Source organism: Alosa pseudoharengus, unplaced genomic scaffold, assembly GCF_046254945.1.
Source record: "Alosa pseudoharengus isolate Yale_2024_CS ecotype anadromous, Long Island Sound unplaced genomic scaffold, YU_APseudo_1.1 YU_APseudo_1.1_scf_18, whole genome shotgun sequence".
NCBI classification, from domain to species: domain Eukaryota; kingdom Metazoa; phylum Chordata; class Actinopteri; order Clupeiformes; family Clupeidae; genus Alosa; species Alosa pseudoharengus.
Genome location: NW_027468650.1, coordinates 29,065,699 through 29,084,628, shown reverse-complemented (window position 1 = coordinate 29,084,628; position 18,930 = coordinate 29,065,699). Strand labels below are relative to the sequence as shown.

General features: G+C 42.3%; 1 protein-coding gene and 1 long non-coding RNA gene across 3 annotated transcripts in view; one reads left to right on the top strand and one right to left on the bottom strand.

Annotated features, from left to right (window-relative positions):
• mtrr (5-methyltetrahydrofolate-homocysteine methyltransferase reductase) overlaps positions 1-18,930 on the bottom strand; it is a 30,284-nt gene that overhangs the window by 6,359 nt on the left and 4,995 nt on the right. For both annotated transcript variants that reach the window (XM_076290833.1, XM_076290832.1), the window contains 5 exons: positions 13,133-13,221; positions 9,238-9,418; positions 6,507-6,549; positions 5,390-5,582; positions 5,011-5,129 (listed from right to left, as the gene is read on the bottom strand). In XM_076290833.1, coding sequence (XP_076146948.1) covers positions 5,011-5,129; positions 5,390-5,582; positions 6,507-6,549; positions 9,238-9,418; positions 13,133-13,221 — 625 coding nt within the window. The remainder of the gene's footprint in view (positions 1-5,010; positions 5,130-5,389; positions 5,583-6,506; positions 6,550-9,237; positions 9,419-13,132; positions 13,222-18,930) is intronic.
• Positions 16,248-17,467, top strand: LOC143131742 (uncharacterized). The gene is made up of 2 exons (XR_012988200.1): positions 16,248-16,541; positions 17,354-17,467. It is a non-coding gene; the product is annotated as an uncharacterized LOC143131742 (long non-coding RNA).

Below are 18,930 nucleotides of genomic sequence, written 5' to 3'. Positions count from 1 at the left end.
TCCGGTTTGATGAGAGCACAGATTGCTCTCTCTAATTGCAATTAGCATATTGACGAGCCACAACACACACACACACACCCACACACCACTCTACACCACACACACACACGCACACACAGTGACCACCAAGGACTCAGCAACTAGTCTGGTGTTTGCAATCTGTTCTTTCGATCCCTGGATATCATACACCAACTCATCACACTCTCAGCTGTTAATTCACCAGAGAGAGAGAGAGAGGGAGAGAAAGGGCATCAGCAGAGCAGAGACAGAGCTTTGGACCTGGAATCATCTAGAACACCACAGCATGGTCTTAAAACTGACCCAGTCCATCATATCTACCCAGTCTTTGCCCAGATATTATGCAATCTGCATTATGCTGACAGAAGTGTTCAGGTCTGCACTGGCCAGAGCTCGAACCTGTGAAATTGCTGCATCTCGCACTGGGTGGCAGACGAGCTAACAGGAAGGTTAAAAACCCATGGGTGCTAGCATCTGTCGCTAGCACATCTCTTGAGCTGTCATAGAGAGGTTTATTCACTGCAGAGCTACTGTATCCTCAGGCTACTGTTACAAAGACATTTGAGAATGCTTGAGAATCGAATTGCTCTAAGTTTCTCCCTGCTAAAGGTGAACTTTCAATAATCGATACTGATAGAATTTGGAGTATTGATAATCTAGCTTACAATCTTTGGTTGAATATGATTCATCTTTCTACTGTTCCTCTAGCTAGTCTGTAGAGGTTTCTTCCCCTTAAAGTTCCTATGTCAAATCCATGCAGTGTCTATTTTAGGCTGACAGTTTCCCTTTAGCATTTGGGAATCGGCATAAGCCTCTGATTACCAGAAAGAAAAAAAGGGCACTTTATTGATGTGCCTATAGCATTCAATCGCTTTCCATACAGTTTCTGGACAGTTCCTGGAGAGATCTGGACTAAGTATCCCACAGTGTCTGTCTTATTGGCTAAGGTCTGTGTGTCACATCCTATTCCCTACATGTGAAATCCCTGACAGTGACCACAGAGCCAACAACAAGAAAGGGCTGTTCAGCAGCATGATCTGAGCTGTGCTCTACCGGCTCTGGCATCGGCTCTATTGGTGTCTGACACTGGCTCTGCACGCAGCAGCACCATTAGCATCTGGAAGCCTAGCATCCAATCTGGAAATGGCCTTCAGCTTTAGCCCTGAAGGGATCAATACCAATATGAAAAACCTGGATTCCATTTTGCTATACCGCCCACTGTGGCACAGACGGGCACACACACGCACACACACACACACACACACAGACACACACACACACATACACCATAAGTGACTCCATACTGAATACAAATAGCTTGGAGCCAGCTGCACCCTGTAAAATATAACCCTTTAAACACATGCACACAGGGCTCAATCATAGGTTCTGTTTGGCCATGAGAAGACCTTGCCTCTTGGCTGGATGTGTTCTACGCCTCCTCTGACGAGTGACAAACAGTGAACCCTTCCACAGAATGGCAGTATTGGAAAGGAATCGCCTCGCCATCGACCCTCTCCCACCGTCCTGGGTTTGGCTTGGAATGAGGCTGCCTCTCCGCACATTGGCATCGCCCGTCAGTGCCATCCTGGGCACTCGTACACTGCGTACCTTCAGAGCACTGATAAACTACTACCAAAGATTCTATAGTTAACTAAGATGAATCATAAGACGATTCACCAATGGAACGAAATGGCACTAGTTCCGGACTCCTAAATAGGCGTGTCAAAACATAAACTTTTCTCTGAATAAGCAATAATAACATATACATATAGTTTTGTATACTATTTTACAGTCATTGTTTGTGTGTGATGCCAATAAAACACTCTTTCGGACACGGAATGAATAATTTTATTTTGCCCCGTTAACCGAGCTAGCTAGCTAGCTAGCTAGCTAACGTTAGCATAGTAAACGGAAAGTGAATGGGAATGTTCGCTAGCTAGCTAGCAGCTAAGAACTTTGGTTAAACTTATATATTGTTGAAAACAAACCTGAAATAACATATGTTCAGCAACTTTGTGGTAGTCTACTAGTTCTAGCAAAAAATATGTTAGGTTAGTTTATCAACCATCTCTGAGTCTAGAGCCTCTGAGAACAGGTGGCTGTGCACCAGAGCTTTGAGGAGACAGTGACAGATCACGAACAAAGCTATTTTTGTCTTTATTTGTTTCGTTGGAAAATACAATTTCAATGTCGGAATGTTAGGGAGACATGTGGCTTCTAGAAAATGGGTTCAAAACTTACATTGCTGAATGTAGGGCTAAGGGATTGGTCATATTCCGTGAAAATGTTCATTTCTCCCATAGGAATACATAGACACTGGACCTCCCGCTAGACTCATGGGCGTGACAGCTTCGAACCCCACGTCACAACGTGCCAGAATTTACCCTCTTATGAATCGTCTCGCTTTATCAACCGTCTCTGCTACTACCGTACTGAGTGCTGAAAATACTGCATGGCTACACTTACCACATTGTGCTGTGAGCTGTGCCTGACTTTTCCAGCATCTTCAACCTTGAAATGTTTGTGCGTGTGACAGAACAGGTTTATTGTTGGTGGCCTTTAACAATCTTTCATTTCAGGTTTCCATCTTAAGGTTTCCTCTCTTCGGCAGCCATGCATGTAGGCAGGTAAGATGCGTAGGTCCTGACTGACTCACTAACTGACCTGACTGAAGGTCTCTCGCTGTTTGCTCCTTCAAAGAAATCATTCATTTCTGCGTGACCCCGGCAGCATCCTGCTGACAGAACAGCGATTGTTATCTTTAACCAGTCTGATCAAAAGCAGTGCACTGGAGGCAGCACCGCTGGCAGAATCTCAAGTTGAAGGCCCATGTGCACCTCCCACATACAGACACCGCACCCCAGTGAGATGCTGCTGAGATCCAGCCAGCTAGAAGAAACAGGGGTGGGAACGGCAGGCATCCGGCCTGAAACCTCCTCCTAGCCCTCTGGGGGGTTAGTGGCCTGCTTTTGAGAAATAAACAACTTCAAAATGTTTTTTTTTTTTTATCTTCCAAGAAGACACACTCGAAAGCTGGAGGTACAGGAGCAACACTCTTCTGTGGCCACAGTGGTAGTTTGCAAGCTGACGGATGAATATGTATCTTTAATGTATGCAGCACACTGACATGGTGGACTGTTATTATTTTTATTTTTAACTGGGCATAAATTACAATCACAGAGGAGGAGCAAGACTCATAGTGATTCTAGAGCCATGGTCCTCTGTGTGACCAGTGACGGTGTTGTTGTGTTGCTGTCCGGCGCGGGGCGGAGCCGCTGTGATTAAAACCAGTTTCCAGCACTCCGGGCCGACGGAACAATTCGGCAGCGACTGTCGGACCGCTGCCATGACCTTGACAGTTTGGAAGCTGCAGTGGCGCCACGCAACTTTGTCAGCGCCTGACGTGGCCCATTCATCAGGGCTGTCACAGCACACAGGTGCTCGCGCTCACTCTCCCTCCCTCCCTCTCTCCAAATCTATCCCTGAACTACGTTCTGTCTAACTCTCTCGATCAGTCTCTCATTCCGTCTCCATAGCTCACTCACTCCATCCCACATTTCCTCCCTCCATTGCTCTGTGCTGCACTTCTCTTCCCCCCCCCCCCATAATCCATATAGAGCCACAGACATTCATCTACATCAACTCGCCATTCAGGTTTGACACAAGCCCCACTGATTAGTACCATGGCACCATCTGTGGTGTCTTATGTGTGTGTGTGAGTGAGAGAGAGAGAGACATAGAGAGACAGAAAGACAGAGAGAGTGCTTACAGTATGTGTGTGTATGGGGGTGGGGGGGTGTTTGAGAGAAAGTTGGTAGAAGGAAAGAATGAATCAAGATCCTTGTATGTTGTCTGTGTGTGTTGTTTTTTTCGGTCTTCTCTTGCTCTTTCAGCTCCATGCATCTCTCTTCCTCTTCTTCCCTCTGTCTCTCTCTCATCCAAGTATATATATGCTGTACAGGTATGTGTATTTGCATTGCAATGAATGTGTACAGGTATCACATTCATGGCAATGCAAACCCATCAGCTATTCCTCCTCCTCTCTATGCACCCACCCCCTCTCTCTCTCTCTGATTCATGTATCTCTCCTCCTTCTCCTCTTCTTTCCCTCTCTCCAAGGGAGAGGAAGGTAAAAGAGGTACGTGGGTCATAACTCCCTCCCCCTCCCCCTCTCTGTGGCATGTCCACCGCCCGTCATCCAGATGGACATCTGCGTCTGCGGATGCGGACAGCTTCATTCATATGCGGCTGCCCCTGCCTGGCTTGAGCCCCTGTGCCTCAGGGCCCTGGGCCTCTGAATCATCCTCTCAAATTTGACAGGGGCCTCAGTGAATAGCTCCTCCGCCTCGTTCACCCCCCCCCCCCCCCCCCCCGCATATTTCACACAGCCCACCTCCGCCTCCACCCCCGGCCAATCAGATGCAGGGGTCTGTGGGAGCTCTGGCAGGTTGCGCTGATGATGTGGGAGGCGGCCGGTCAATAGCGCATTTCTGCCTCCCCGGCATTTAACTCGCATGATTTATGATTTGCGCTCGTGAAAAACAGCGGCCGCGTCGCTCTCGCGCTCGCTTTGCCTTCCCCCCTTTTTTTCCCCTCCCAGTCAAATCGATCGTGCTCCCTCAACCCCACTCGCTCGCATGCTCGCTTCGCCTCGTAATGGCTTGGAACAGTCATAATCAAGAAGCAAGGCTTCAAAGGGCATTTCCATACCTGCACGGACTTGGAATGTCAGAGAAGTGAACAACACACTGTGAGACATTATGATAAATCTGAGTTTCAGGACTTTTTAACTTTTTGGCACTGTTTTCCCATGAAAGTCAGAAGTTTAGAACAACCTTTCATTGTTTCCATTTCATTGTTTCTTACTTATTATTATTATTATTATTACGTATTTTTCTTCTATCTATCTTTTATCAACAGAAAAATAAAAGTCTGCAACAAGCTACTTATTATAACTTGATGATTGACACCAGTCTACCCTTGCACCCTCACCTTTGCTGGAGGAAGCCGATGAAGGGAGCCACCCCTGTGCCAGGACCCACCATTACCATGGGAACGGAGAGGTCAGAGGGCAGGCGGAAAGTGTTACCTGGACGCAGACCCACGTGTATCTAGGGTAACACACACACACACACACACACACAAACAGACAAACAGAAAAGGCATGCAGTTAAGTTTTTGCCCCCCTGATGCACCACTACAATGAACAAGGGTTGCTTGCTGAGATAATAGTAAGTATGGAGAGAAAGCACATTCAGAAAAGCAGGCTGCAGGGGATGCAAAGAATGTTCCTACTCCTAGTGAGCTCTATTCATAGTGAGCAGTAATGCCCTATGAGTTATAATGTGGATGTACAGCTTCTTATACTAACCATAGGCGGTGAGGCACTAACGGTGGTTTCTACTGGGCCCTGCATGGCACTGTCGGACTGGAGGATGGGGGAGACCAGGCCGGACAGCCAGCCCGTGCACACACCTCTCCTGGCCACCAGTCTCTCAGGGCATGCTGGGAACTCTACGATGTTGAACACAAAGTGCAGCTTGCCTGGATGCCTCTGGCTGGAGCTGAGACGGAGGGGGAGAGGGGTGGGCAAGAGAGAGATGTTCCGTTGCTGTCACCGATAGGTATGAATTATGCAATGGCAGTTGCAGTGAGACCAACACAAACTGTTACTTTTGCTTACTTTTGTCTTCATTAATCCCATGAATACAAACACTTTTCATGAGAACTTTATTATTTTATAACCTAGAGTTCAATCATTGTACAATCCCTACTATGCATTACAAGTAAGAGACTCTGGGACACATGAGACAACAGGTCTGGTTGCTGTCTGTGTGTGTGTGTGTGTGTGTGTGTGTGTGTTGGTTTGTTCTCTTTCCTAGACATAAAAACATGTTATATGCATAATAGAGAAAAAAACCCTAAGGCTAAGCAGATATTTTATGGCATAACATATCATTTCATCACATTCAGTAGGCCTTTAGGACACACATACACACAGTTTGTTCTGGTAGTAAAATCTATGTACAAATAGATGCTGTTAGTTTACATCAGCTTTATATTTGGTACACTGTCTGCTGGTTGCAACATCAGCTCTCTAGGGACCCCTGCTGGCCACACCATTAATAATTTAAGTCTTAATGCATTTATGGCCTCTGATAATCGTATATGTTCATCATACTCTATATATTGAACAGATTGCAACCAAGGTCAGTAGGCCAATGAGAATACTGGAGAAAAAAAAAACAGCCCTGCTCCACCTCGAATTTGGTCATTTTCATGCTTAGTGTGTGCTTCCAGCACTAAACATATGCATCACAGTCTGAAACTAAAACTATGAAATCTTTTCCTGTGCAGGAGTGCATTGTGGACCGTAACCATAAGAGACTGTGGCATATAAATGAGTCTCAGCAGGGAAAACCTTCAGGGGGGATTTTTCATTAGAAAACAAAGTGTTGATGCAGCAAATGTAACAGAAAACATTTTACCTCGCTGCTGAGTAGGACCTTGGCTGCAGCTTCGGCAAGTGTTCTGCATGAGGAGGAGAAAAAAACGAACCCAGCACACAACACAGTGGTTACAATAGACTAGGCACACTTCATATACGTATACATACAGTACATATATACGTATACATACAGTACATATATTCATGTTGAGTACGAGTCCTGAACCATTCACGTAGTATTCAATTCCCTCTGTGAGCGAGTAGTCCATTTCTCTTCTTCGCTAGCGTCACTTTTTCTTGTGTGGTGTGCACTCATTAATTCACTAGCCCAAATCCCCTGTTTCTAAAATTCCCCCACCAGAGGGACAGGGGCTACCTCTATCGCTAGCTGAGTGCACAACCTCCCTCTGTGTCTCATCTCTCTTCCAAACAGAAAAGGAACTGGCCAAACTATTATGTTGTATATTTACAGCATCTGAAATAGGTGAGAATTTAAATTTTTATATGCATGTCAGGATATCGGTTGTCTGTATATCACCAGCATGCCAGTTATTTTTCATAAATCTATATCAATATTCATTTAAAAATGTATATATTTTTTATCTCTATACAATAAAGCAAGAGACAAGTGAAGTGTGTGTGTGCGTGTGTGTCACGATAACTTTTGCAGATCGCGATTACATAATTATCATGGTCCCCAAATGTGACCCCAGAGTTCTCAGAAGTATCCACTTTATTTTCATGAATAGCATATGTGTTTTTCTCTGACTTTGTCTTAAACAATAGACAATACAACTAACTTTAAAGTTCATCTGAAACATCACTACACCATCCAGTTCTCTTAGCTAGGACTAGAGCACAAGCAAAGCTGCAGGTAGAGGGGCCTTGTACTTATTTACGCATTATTATGTGCTTACATTAACATTAGGCTATAATAAAAAGGCTATATCAATAGAAAAGGCTATATTAACAAAAATGCTATATTAAAAACTTAAGATGGACTATATTAATAAAAAGGCTATATTAATAGCATAAGATGGACTAAAATGACAATAACATTGTTTTTCACAATATTTTCTGAGACAATATCTCGTTCAACAAAAATAGCTATTGTGACAGGCGTGTGTGTGTGTGTGTGTGTGTGTGTGTGTGTGTGTGAGAATGTGTGTGTGTGTGTGTGTGTGAGAGAGAGAGAGAGAGAGAAAGAGAGAAAGAGAAAGAGAGAGATAGAGAGAGAAAGAGGCACAGTGAGTGAGTGAGTGATTGAGAGAGAGCAAGAGAGAAAAAGAGAGATAGAGAGAGAACGATGCAACTAATCATGATCAACGAGCCATTCAAGCCGTTTGAGAATTCAATCAAGACACTTCCATTTGATTTAGGATGGAACCTGCGCTGTGGCAGATGGCATGCTGACCATGCAACAAGAGTCTCAGACCATCCATATGCACTGAACATGTCCTTAGTGTCAGTCATGGAGTCTACAACAAGCTCCATTAATTTCACTGCCTCAGTGAGGGGGCGCGGGGAGACAGGGAGAGGCTGAATGACATCACGCTCAGCGTGTTGGAATAAAGCAGCGCATGAACCGCAGTAATAAAGGGGTTGTCTTCTTGCTGTCAAAAAGTGACATTAAAATGGCAGGCTGCTTCTTACAGCAGCTCAACAACAAAATAAACTATTTTACAGGTGTTCAAACTCTTAGCCAAACATTTTTTTTTTGCTTTTAAAGCTTCCTTCTCTACTCCCCTTCTTCATTTCATCTTTTCAATGGATTACCTTTATTTCTCTGGCTTATTTTTTCCATCTTAAATGGAAACCACCACTCTAGTGTGGTTATGAACAAAATATTTTTAGATATACAAATACCTCCAGAATTTTTTACAAAAGCTCTTCCTGACTGTGTATTAATACAACACATATTTTTCTATAACACCTGCCTAATTATATTCATAATATCTACTGATGTTTACATAACTGCCACTATAGTTAGCATGTGAACAGGTATTCATGCATAGAAAGCATAGCCTTTGGGACACAGACTATGTCTGCATCAGTCATCTGAGTGCATGATGTGCTGAACTTGTGCAGGAATGCACCTTTCCCTCAGGGTCCAACACTGCTATGGGCTATTAGAGACAGCTGCTCCACCAGACTCTGCTTTGCATATTTTGCAGATTTGGGGAAATGATTGCCAATTTTCATCATGACCCTCAACTCTCCTCAGCCCAGAGAGGGTCACTGCTCAGCAGACCCAAAAATAACTCTGACATTGGAGATGCTCTTAACGCAGCATTTTTCAGGACCACAAACGCATACAAAAAGAACCTGTCATGCAAAATATGAAAGGCTTTCCCTTTAGAGGTCTCTTTGTCAACATTCAGAGTTATAGGAGAGTAACCAATAGATACAAATGTGTTTACACACACAAAAGTTATTCTCCTGCATTGGATTCTGAGCCTTCAAATTCAATCTTTCATTTCCAGATGTTTATTGCCCCCTAGTGGTATGACAACATGTTGCAGTTATACTTGATGTTTTTGGGGACTTTAAACATCAGTCATATTTCCAGAATGAACGCTACACATAATTCCTCCCTGAAGTAATGTCCCTAACTAAGGACCCACTTTTTTTTATTATAATTCATGTTATCTGTTTTGAGTTTCATTTGACCTTAGGTTTCATTCTTTGTCAAGTTCTCAAGAACAGGCTATAATTGTGTAACTGAGTGTTATATTCACTCTGGATGCCAATCGTGCTGTAATCTCACTGACCTATGAGTAGGCTCAGAGGCGGATGACATGATGGGAAGGCTAGCAGGAGGTCCAGCAGACAGAAGCTGGTGTCCCTGATGAAGCGGTTGTAGTCGGCCGTGCCTTGCTTGCTGCACAGCTCCTGCAGGCGTCTCTTCTCAGGGGCTGCGCTGGTGCACTCCACTAGCGCCCTCAGGAAGGCCTGGGGGGTACAGGGACCGGGGAGACACAGATGGAGCATAAGCATGGATATCAACTCATTTTTCACAATTGCTAAAGCACATTTTTTGAAACCTTTCACCCGTTTATCAATACTCTAAACACAAACCCTCAATCTCAAACTAGATTCACAAAACCTCTGCAAAACTGAACAATCGCCTCAAAACAGTTGTACCTGTGCTCAAAACCAAACAATGTCTTCAGATCATTCACAAAGCAGTCAAAATGAAAATACTTCTGTCATTACACACTACATCATGAGAATGAAAAAATTTGAATACTTCAGTCATTACACACTATATCAAAAAAATGGAAAACACAGTGTTCAGGGCAGGGCACATAGCCACAGGAGAAACATTCATTGTTTACAATTCAGTAAATGCATTTTGCATTTCATACCTCAGTAGGGCTGTAACGATTTACAATTCGAAACCGAAACCGAAATCGCGACATTCATATCCACGATACTGTGTCGCGGTGTGAAAAGGCAGAATCGCGACACACCCTTTCTAGTGTTTCACGCAGTGCTTTGCAGCTTATGCGGCCGCAAAAGCAACCCACAACTCCCGCTTTACTTATCGGTAGCCTAGCCTACGTTGTCCAAAAACAAATAAATAAATAAATAATCATTTCATACCTCTCCTTGCTTTCATTGTAGACTATGTGTGCAACTTTACCAAACAGTATAGAAGTAAACCCCCTCTCCTTGCCCCGCTCTCTCTCGCGCTCCCTCCCTCTCACTCTCCCTCCCTCTCCTGCTCAATGAACACGCGCGACTTAAATAAAACATTCACAATTAGGCTTATTCGATCTACGTAATAATCAGGTAATAACGTTCGCAGCGGCCATTTTGTTGATATAGAAAATGCATAGGTAGGTCTATTTAATGCAGCTGTCAATTGACAAGCGCGACAGCGCCGGTATGATCGCTGTAGGCTATTTATTTATTTGTACAAAATTTAACGTGATGGTAGGCCTATGTTGTGCAATAGGCCTAGGCTACAGGGCAGGCCGTTCTAACAACAGCAATACAGGCCGTTCTAACAGCAAATAGCTCTAGATTCACCCACTGTCAGAAACATAGCCTACCTGTCAACTTTTTCCCAGCTGTCTTCCTGTTTTAATATTTTCCCGTAAAATATCCCATATTTTATTACTTTCATAACATTAGCCCCATCGGACTTGGCCGTCTCTTTACTGTTGTCCTGTACCCCCTGCCCTTCCAGCGAAAATATGTTTTTAAAGCATCGTTTTGCTTGAGAGTGATCAGAACAGTGTGGGAGAGAGCACGATTTGATGCCAATCTCTAGCTTAGCTTCACACCTCGTTTAATTAGTGCAGCAGTTTTGTAGTAGGCCTACGACTTCTTGCTCTCAGCAGAGGGATAGCAACAGAAAGACGAATGTTGAAATGCCCCTGTATTTTGGGTGAGTAACCCGGAAAATCTCCCTTATTTTCGTTGCTCAATGTTGACATGGTCAGAAAACGAGAAGAGAATGAGACTGAGAAGTAGTCAGCGCAGGAGAGACTTGTGGCTACATAGGATAAATAGCCTAGGCTAAACTTACAGCCAACTCCTCACATCGCCATTATTATATTTGTATTATTAATACTATATTATATTGTCCTCTGTGGGCTTAAGTTAAATACGTTTTAGACAGCGCAGACAGCTGCCCCTATGCAATGCGGAGAGATCAGCAGTAGCCTGATGTAGTCGCCTACCATAGATTACCTTTGGACATAATTGCATTTGCATAGATAGCATTGCTAGGTAGGCAATGTTAGCCAACGTTTACAGTAGCCTAAAGGCTAATATATTTATTCATGATGCGCCCTTTTCAGCTTGTCTTAGTGGAACGGCAAGTGGCAGATAGTAGGAACAAACTCAGCGGAGAAAGATATCAGTAGATACTTCTGATTTGTATAGTGTTTTGTTCACTTGGATTTTGGAAATGTTACAGAGAATATGTTAGGCCTTTCTGCCAGACATGTAGTTGCATCATAGATCCTCCTGTAGAAGTTATCAGACAAAAACGATCACTGGCTAACCCACTTTAAACTAGGCCTACTTTAGCAAAGTCCTTGGCTGCAGGTTGTGAGCAACAGGCAAACGCAAGATACAATTGCAGTCCAATGAGATGCAACTTTATTCTCTGCGATCATGGCAATGTTAGACGATGTCGTTGGTGGAACAAATACAAGTTCGCCGACCTTGACTCAGGCGACTTGAACGCTTGTCCCCTTCAGCTGCGACGTGTGCCGATGTATGAACAAGACAGTTAGGCTATAAATAAATATCGGGGTAATTTACAGTTGACAATAATCGATAATAAGCGATTGTCACATAGAATATAGCCTATAGAACTGGAATGTCATATCAACAATATGGCCGCGGCGGTGTTTGCGAATAAGCCCTATAGTGAACGCAAGGACGCATAGACGACTAGCTAAATTACTATTAAATCCGCTTAGCATCATTAGCATGCTGCACATATTTGTTTAAAACTCTTGCATTGAAGTTGACTGATCATCTCAATACCAACGTTTCCCAAAAGGGCCTGTCCCAAGTAGAACAAGTAGCCTATTACCTTGAAACTTAAACACACATGGGGAAACTGAACAGTCCAATCAGTAGACTATGATAGGCTAAGCTATATGCTACTTTGTTTACAATATTTCCAGGCTTCAACCAGACAGCTGAATTAAAGAGGTAGAGTTGTAATAAAAAATAGTAGGCCTAGGCTATAGGCTAATCTGCATAAAGTGTGCTGTCATAAATATCAGTCATTCAGAAAAATATTTTTATATCAGGATATAAAATAATAGATATATTATATTGTAATCCTCTGGTGTTCTAAGGGAGGATATTAAAATGTTATTTAATAAAATGTCTAGCCCCCCCCCCCAAAAAAAAAAAAAAAAAAGAAAAATCGATATTCGTATCGAACCGTGGGTCAAAAATCGTGATACAAACCGAATCGAGAGGTTGGTGTATCGTTACAGCCCTATACCTCAGTGAAGTATTGAGAATGGGGGTTTGTGTTTACAGTTTTGAGAAAAGGGTGGCAGGTTTTTAAAAAATGTGTTTTAGTAATTGTGAAAAATGTCATACTGGCAAAAGACAGGCATTTCAGTACTGCAAATGAGAAGTACATTACAATCTACAGCCTTCAATGCACTCTATTGCCTCACTAGTTTCTGTGCATTGTTGATACGAGCCTGCACTGTTCAGCAACCTGTTTACACTCTGAACTTGCTTATATATTGGTTGTCATATCATTTGAAAGTGTGATCAATTTTGAGTCGTGTTTAACATATGACATCTGTGTTTTCTTGTTTACCTTTTAACATTATGCATTACAAGTGTATCACAGTGCAAAATTAGTTTTATTGCATGAGAATGTGTTTTGAGTTTTTGTTCAGGCAACTGAGCATTTGGTTCAGAGAATGGGGTTTAGTGTTTCAGCAGTTGTGAAAAACTGTTAACAGTGTGGAAACAATTCATAAGTTCCATAAAGAGCTTCATGAGCGGGAACTCTCTTTTACAAACACACACACACACACACCATATGGGACAAGCCGTACATTCAGAGCACTACATTTTATATTTAGACATCCACATTGGGCACAGGCATAGTTCTTTTTTTGATGCAGTGAGAGCCATTATTAAAGATGGTCATTTCAAACCAAATCATACCTTCTTCGGAACACTTCTGATCTCCAAACACCAGGTGAGCAGATACAGCAGGGTGCAGGCCACTGGAACGTACGGGGGAAGCTGGGCAGCTGTGAAGACAGAGGACACAAGCTCTCAACTCCAGTGGATCTGATACTAGCAGAGTGACACGCAAGCTCTGTGAGGGATATGAGGAGGGGGAAGAAAGCACACACATCCCACACACAGGTGCTGGAGCAAAAATAAGTACAGAATCATATCAAAGGCATTTTGAATCCTGGCTGAACTTACTCGCTCATGCCTTCTGAGGTGAATGAACGAAGACAGAGGGTCTGCCCACCATCAAATGCTGTTGCAAAAAGATTAATACACGTTTCAGCTGGTGGCCTTATTCAAGCTGAAGTAAAAAGTGCATTTGTCCAAACACCTGGGGGGTATTCCAAGTACTTGGTTTAGTGTCAAACCTGGGTAAGTTAACTCAGAGTAAGTGGTAAACCTACAAAAAGAGCCCATTGGCATTGTTTTGTTAGGAGAATGAAGCCATACAGCTCAGGTTTAAAACTTACTATGAGTTAACTTACCCAGGTTTGTCACTAAACCACGTATTGGAATACCCCCTGATGAAAGCTGGTGGACACATTGTGCATTAAACTTTTTGTAAGGTGATTTGGCAGTGTGCAAATCCTCGGTCTCCACTCTAGTCACCTCAGATGACAGGACAGTGAGTTCAGCCAGGAAAGTGCCTTTCATAAGTAGCCACTCTCTCCCTGTCTGGTCAAGCACATTCTAATGGGGAGCAGTCTGTTTAAATAAGCTCTAGGCTGGTAGGTCTGTGAGTCTGCACATTGCTACATCTTTGTTTTCAAGAAGCTTAATTCTCCACTGTAAGTTATTCTTTAGTGTATTCTTGAAAGCACACTGTAAATATAGACTCACTCTCTCTCAAATACAAATGGAATTGAGTTGTCTTGAACGCAGCCACACTGCACTCATCTATTGACTTGTATTTACGTTTTTTCTAAGTCATTTTGGTGTATTCTCAAACAATGTGTACAAACTGCACCACGCAGTGGATTACCTGCAAAAGTACATACCGTAAAACTTCAAATAATCGCCGAGTCCCTCAGGCGCGCGGGAACCTATTTTTGACCAGGGGTGCTGAATAACAAAAATAATGGATGTCCGACGATTTCTCCCCTCCTGGACATGTTTCAGATTTTGACTGCTAAATACGTCATTTTAGCGCGGTGTGCGGGTGATAGAGAGAAGTTTTAGAAAAGTCCTGGGCAGCCACAAATTCCAATGTTCCGCGACAGCAATCCAAAGCCACCTCGCCCACCCTAACCCCACAGAGGCGCACTTGACATCATTAGCCTATTTCAGTATAGCTAAGGAAAATTACTTTTCTGATCGTCAAAACCACACCTGAGATGTTTGGCTTTAAATATAGGCTAATAATCAGGCTGCAATGATCTTGCAAATAATTTCTGAATAGCCTAAAGTGTGTCGTCTCAACAGCAAGTGTCCTAATAATTTCTATCTTAGCGACTAGGATAGTGAAATGATTTCACTAGCTATACATTTATTAATTTAGCAAAACCGTAAAACACAATTAAAGTTTCTTTCAGCTTATCCATGCTTTGTTGAACGTGTAAATCGCATAGAATATGTAGACCTATATCAACCGTAGATCGCTATCACATAGGCCTAGCTGAAACCACGCTACGGTTATTACAGTAACTGACTCACGTTCATGTTGATCTCTATAACTATTCATTTTTAGTAGCCTATATTCGAACCTATCCATAACCCTTTTTTGTTATTTGACTCATCATTTCACATACAAAAATATAAATAATGTCAGACAGCGAATTAGTAATTATTTACAAATCTATCTCCTGCCAGCAGGGGGTGCTGCAGCACCCTCAGCACCCCCCTTCCCGCGCCCTTGGAGTCCCTAAGAGACGCCTGTCTCTTTTAAACGCCTGGCGTGGCTACAGGTTTGGGTTAAAGGCCGGTCTCCAGGTCTGTTTTTTAGTTTCGGGTTGTATCTAATGTTCTAAAACCCGTCAGATCGTCTGTTTAAAGATTCGCAATGACACGAAACCGTTACAGAAAGGAGGTTACATCAGTGTGAATTAGATGTTGCACGTAGTTACAAGCCGTCGCATAGCATTCACATGTCTGGTCACAGTTGCAAGGTTTTAGAATGTTGCATCAAGTTGCTGCTCATCTCGTTGCGACTGCGCACGTTATGATTAGATGGCATTAAAAGACTACGGCGGGGAAAAGCTAGAGTTCCAAATTGTATACCTTTTTTTCCCTGAACTATGCCTATATGTCCGACTTCGTCATCGTTCAATTCATCCCTTGTGTTAATTTGCGGATAGGCCGATGGTAAGCTTGTTTTTATGCTGGCAACAAAACCAGAACGGTTCGCGAACGTTATTCTTTATTCTAAATGCCATGGCGATAAAGAGAAAGAAGTCAGAAAAGGAATTTACCTAGGCTATATCAGAGCCCGTCTACGGACATTATCTGGCTATACTGAAATAGATTAATGATGTAAAGTCAAGTGCGCTTCTATGGGACTGGTGTGTGCGCGCACAGTTTTTATTGATGAGTCGGAGTGGCAAGTGCTGCGAATAGTTGCAGTGGAATGTGGCTGCCCAGGGCATTATAAAACTTCTCACTCTTAGACCTACTCATACACGGCGGTGAAATGGCGTATTTAGCTGTCTAAATTCGAATCATATGCTGGGGTCGTCGGACATACATGATTTTTTGTGATTTTGTTATTCAGCACCCCTGGTCAAAAATATGTTCCCGTGCGCCTGGAAGTAGGCTATGATTTGAATGTAGACTGTTGTCAAATTTGGCAAATACAAAACGGGAGAAACAGTATGGTCAGTGTTGGGGAGTAACGGAATACATGTACCGGCGTTACGTATTCAGAATACAAATTATGAGTAACTGTATTCCGATACAGTTACAAGTTAAATAGTTGGTATTTAGAATACAGTTACATTGTTGAAATCAATGGATTACATGACGATACTTCTCTGTTTCATAAGTTTATTCACTCTCTAAATAAATTAAGGCAACTCCATTTCCCAGAAGCTCCTGAAAGCACACTCTAAAAAATACTGGGTTATTTTCTCAACCCAAACGTTGGGTTGAGGCTGTCAGGGCATTTTGTGGGGTTGTTTTTACTCATGTTGGGTTATTTTCTGTAACCCAGCTTGTTGGGTTGATAGTTTAGGACAGCGCCCCTCCTCTCTCCCACCTGACGTGGAGTACACTACCCAGCCCCTGGGTGACTTTAACACAGCTGCATAGTTATTTGAGAGTTCGAAAAAACATCGTTATTCTTCCAACCGTCCAGTCCACCAGCTGTCAGCATGCAATGGAAATCAGGCGATTTCGTAAGGTATGTATCTTTAACTTTTTTTAAAAAATGACTGATTTTAAAAGTCCACCCAGAGATGTAGAAGCTACCCTTCATGATATGAATGGATATTCTGCCTGCCAATTTCGTTCAGCCTCAAACAGGTTAACAATTGTGTCATTCATGCTAACTAACGTTAGCTAACATTAACTTACAATTACTGTTCATGTTAAATATACACAAAGACAGACTCATAAAAACATAGTTCTTTGTTCACTGGGTATGAACTGCTGACAGAAACAAAACTAACTTTTACAACGAACTAAAATGAGCATACCAAGCTGGTTGACATTAGCAGACCATATAGCTAGCATCAATGCTAATTAAATATGCTTTGTGGTGGTTGTAGCCTAGACTATGGTTGCAGCTAACGTTTGTCAGCTAATATTAGCCAACACAGTTGAAGTAATGTTAGTCTCTTCACAAGCCACACATACGGTAATAATAATGGCAAACAACATCTTATTAATTCATTCAGGGTAGCTTCATATTATAGCCATGTAACTTAACATTACTGGGTGTTTTTGGTTGTAGCAGAGAAGACGGGTTCTGGTTGTAGTAGCACTATCAGACAGTCTTTTAGATAACGTTACCCGGTAACGTTAGCATCTAGAACTAGAAACTACAAGTTATTATAACTGCATAGGTGGTCATGGTTTCCGAGTGTGTTGCGCTAATTTGTCTCCTGGTGAATTTTTAATGTTTGTCAACATCATTCAATGATAATGGTTCATGAAAATCTTGAGATAAAGTTCTGTAAATAACAGTGATTAATATTTTTCTTTGATTCACAGGGGTGATCCCCAAAACGGACGGTGGAATCTGCCTGCCTTCATGGAAGTATCACAAGCTTTTTCTAGCTATCTGTTCAAAAAATAAACTGCCAAATAAATAAATGTCGAACTGTTTTATTTCATTGCATGGCTATTGTTGCCCATTGGATGGATTTTAAAACATTATATTGTAACATTAATGATTTGCAAACATTTATTTGAATTATTATAAATTAATAGTGATTGGATTAAGGAGAAAAATAAGATACTTAGAATAACCCATAAATTAGGTCAGCATAACCCAGAGATGACAGTGAAAATAATATAAATCCTGGGTTGTATAAGATAGCCTACCCAACAATTATGTAGGTTTAACCTAACAGTTTTGTTACGATAACCCAATGTTTGGGTTAGACTATCAACCCAACTCATTGGGTTGACCGAACAACCCAATTTTCGGGGCTAATATAACTCAGTGCTGGGCTCGACCACTATTTACCCAGTGGATGGGTTGAAATTGGGTTGTTTTTAACCCAATGTTTTTTAGAGTGCAATCTATGATGAAATTGTTTACATGATTAAATCCAAGCCCCGCCGTCTTGCACTAGCATCAAAACGCAGTCAGCACGCATTATGGACGCGTCATCGGAGACCCTGAAATGACTGTTTGCACAGCAAATTAGGAGTAGCCTAAAGTAAGTGGAGGTAACTCCTGTTCCTCACTGATCGTGGTTCCTGATGTCTGTTCAAAGGATATTTTCCCAAGTATTAACAGCTCAAGCTACTTCGACCAATCGGTTACACAGTTTGCTAATCAATAAACAAAGCCTAGTTCACGTGTTGATTTAGACCTAGGCCTACAATAAAACCAATCTCTAAAATAGGCACTGCATTCTAAGTTTTTTATTCTAACTTAAAATAGATTTATGGATTATTTTTTTTCTAATTAGATCTACATTTACGTTTTAAAAAGAATTATATGGTGCAGCCTCTGAAGAATTATTCTTGCGAGTAGGCCTAGCATATTAGCGTGCGGTTTTTGATTGTCATTACGCGATCACGTTCATTTTGAGAGCCCTGATATACAGTAGCCTATAGTGTTTACATTTACAGGCCATTTGCGTTCCACCTGCATATGCGCCCCTCACTTGTACTGGGTTGATGCCACCGGCACATCTTAATTATAATTTCTGGCTACCCCCTTAAAGTAGCCTATTTATTTTGTTTGTTTTAATTAGCCTAGTCGCCTGCTGTAGTTTTAGTGGTCACCTTGCTATTTTAAAGTTGTATCAGGTAGCTATGTGGGCCTAACACTTCAGCCATTTACAGACGAACACACCAGAATAGGCCTTGATGGCCGCATTCCTACACTTATAAAATGCAATTCAATGCGGAAGTAATCTAAGTATTCAGAATACGTTACTCAGATTGAGTAACGTAACGGAATACGTTACAAATTACATTTTTGGGCATGTATTCTGTATTCTGTAACGGAATACGTTTTGAAAGTAACCCTCCCAACACTGAGTATGGTTCATGCTCTCTCATGCTGTTTCATTCCTGCCGAAAAGGAGGGAGAATGAAACATTAAGCACGTT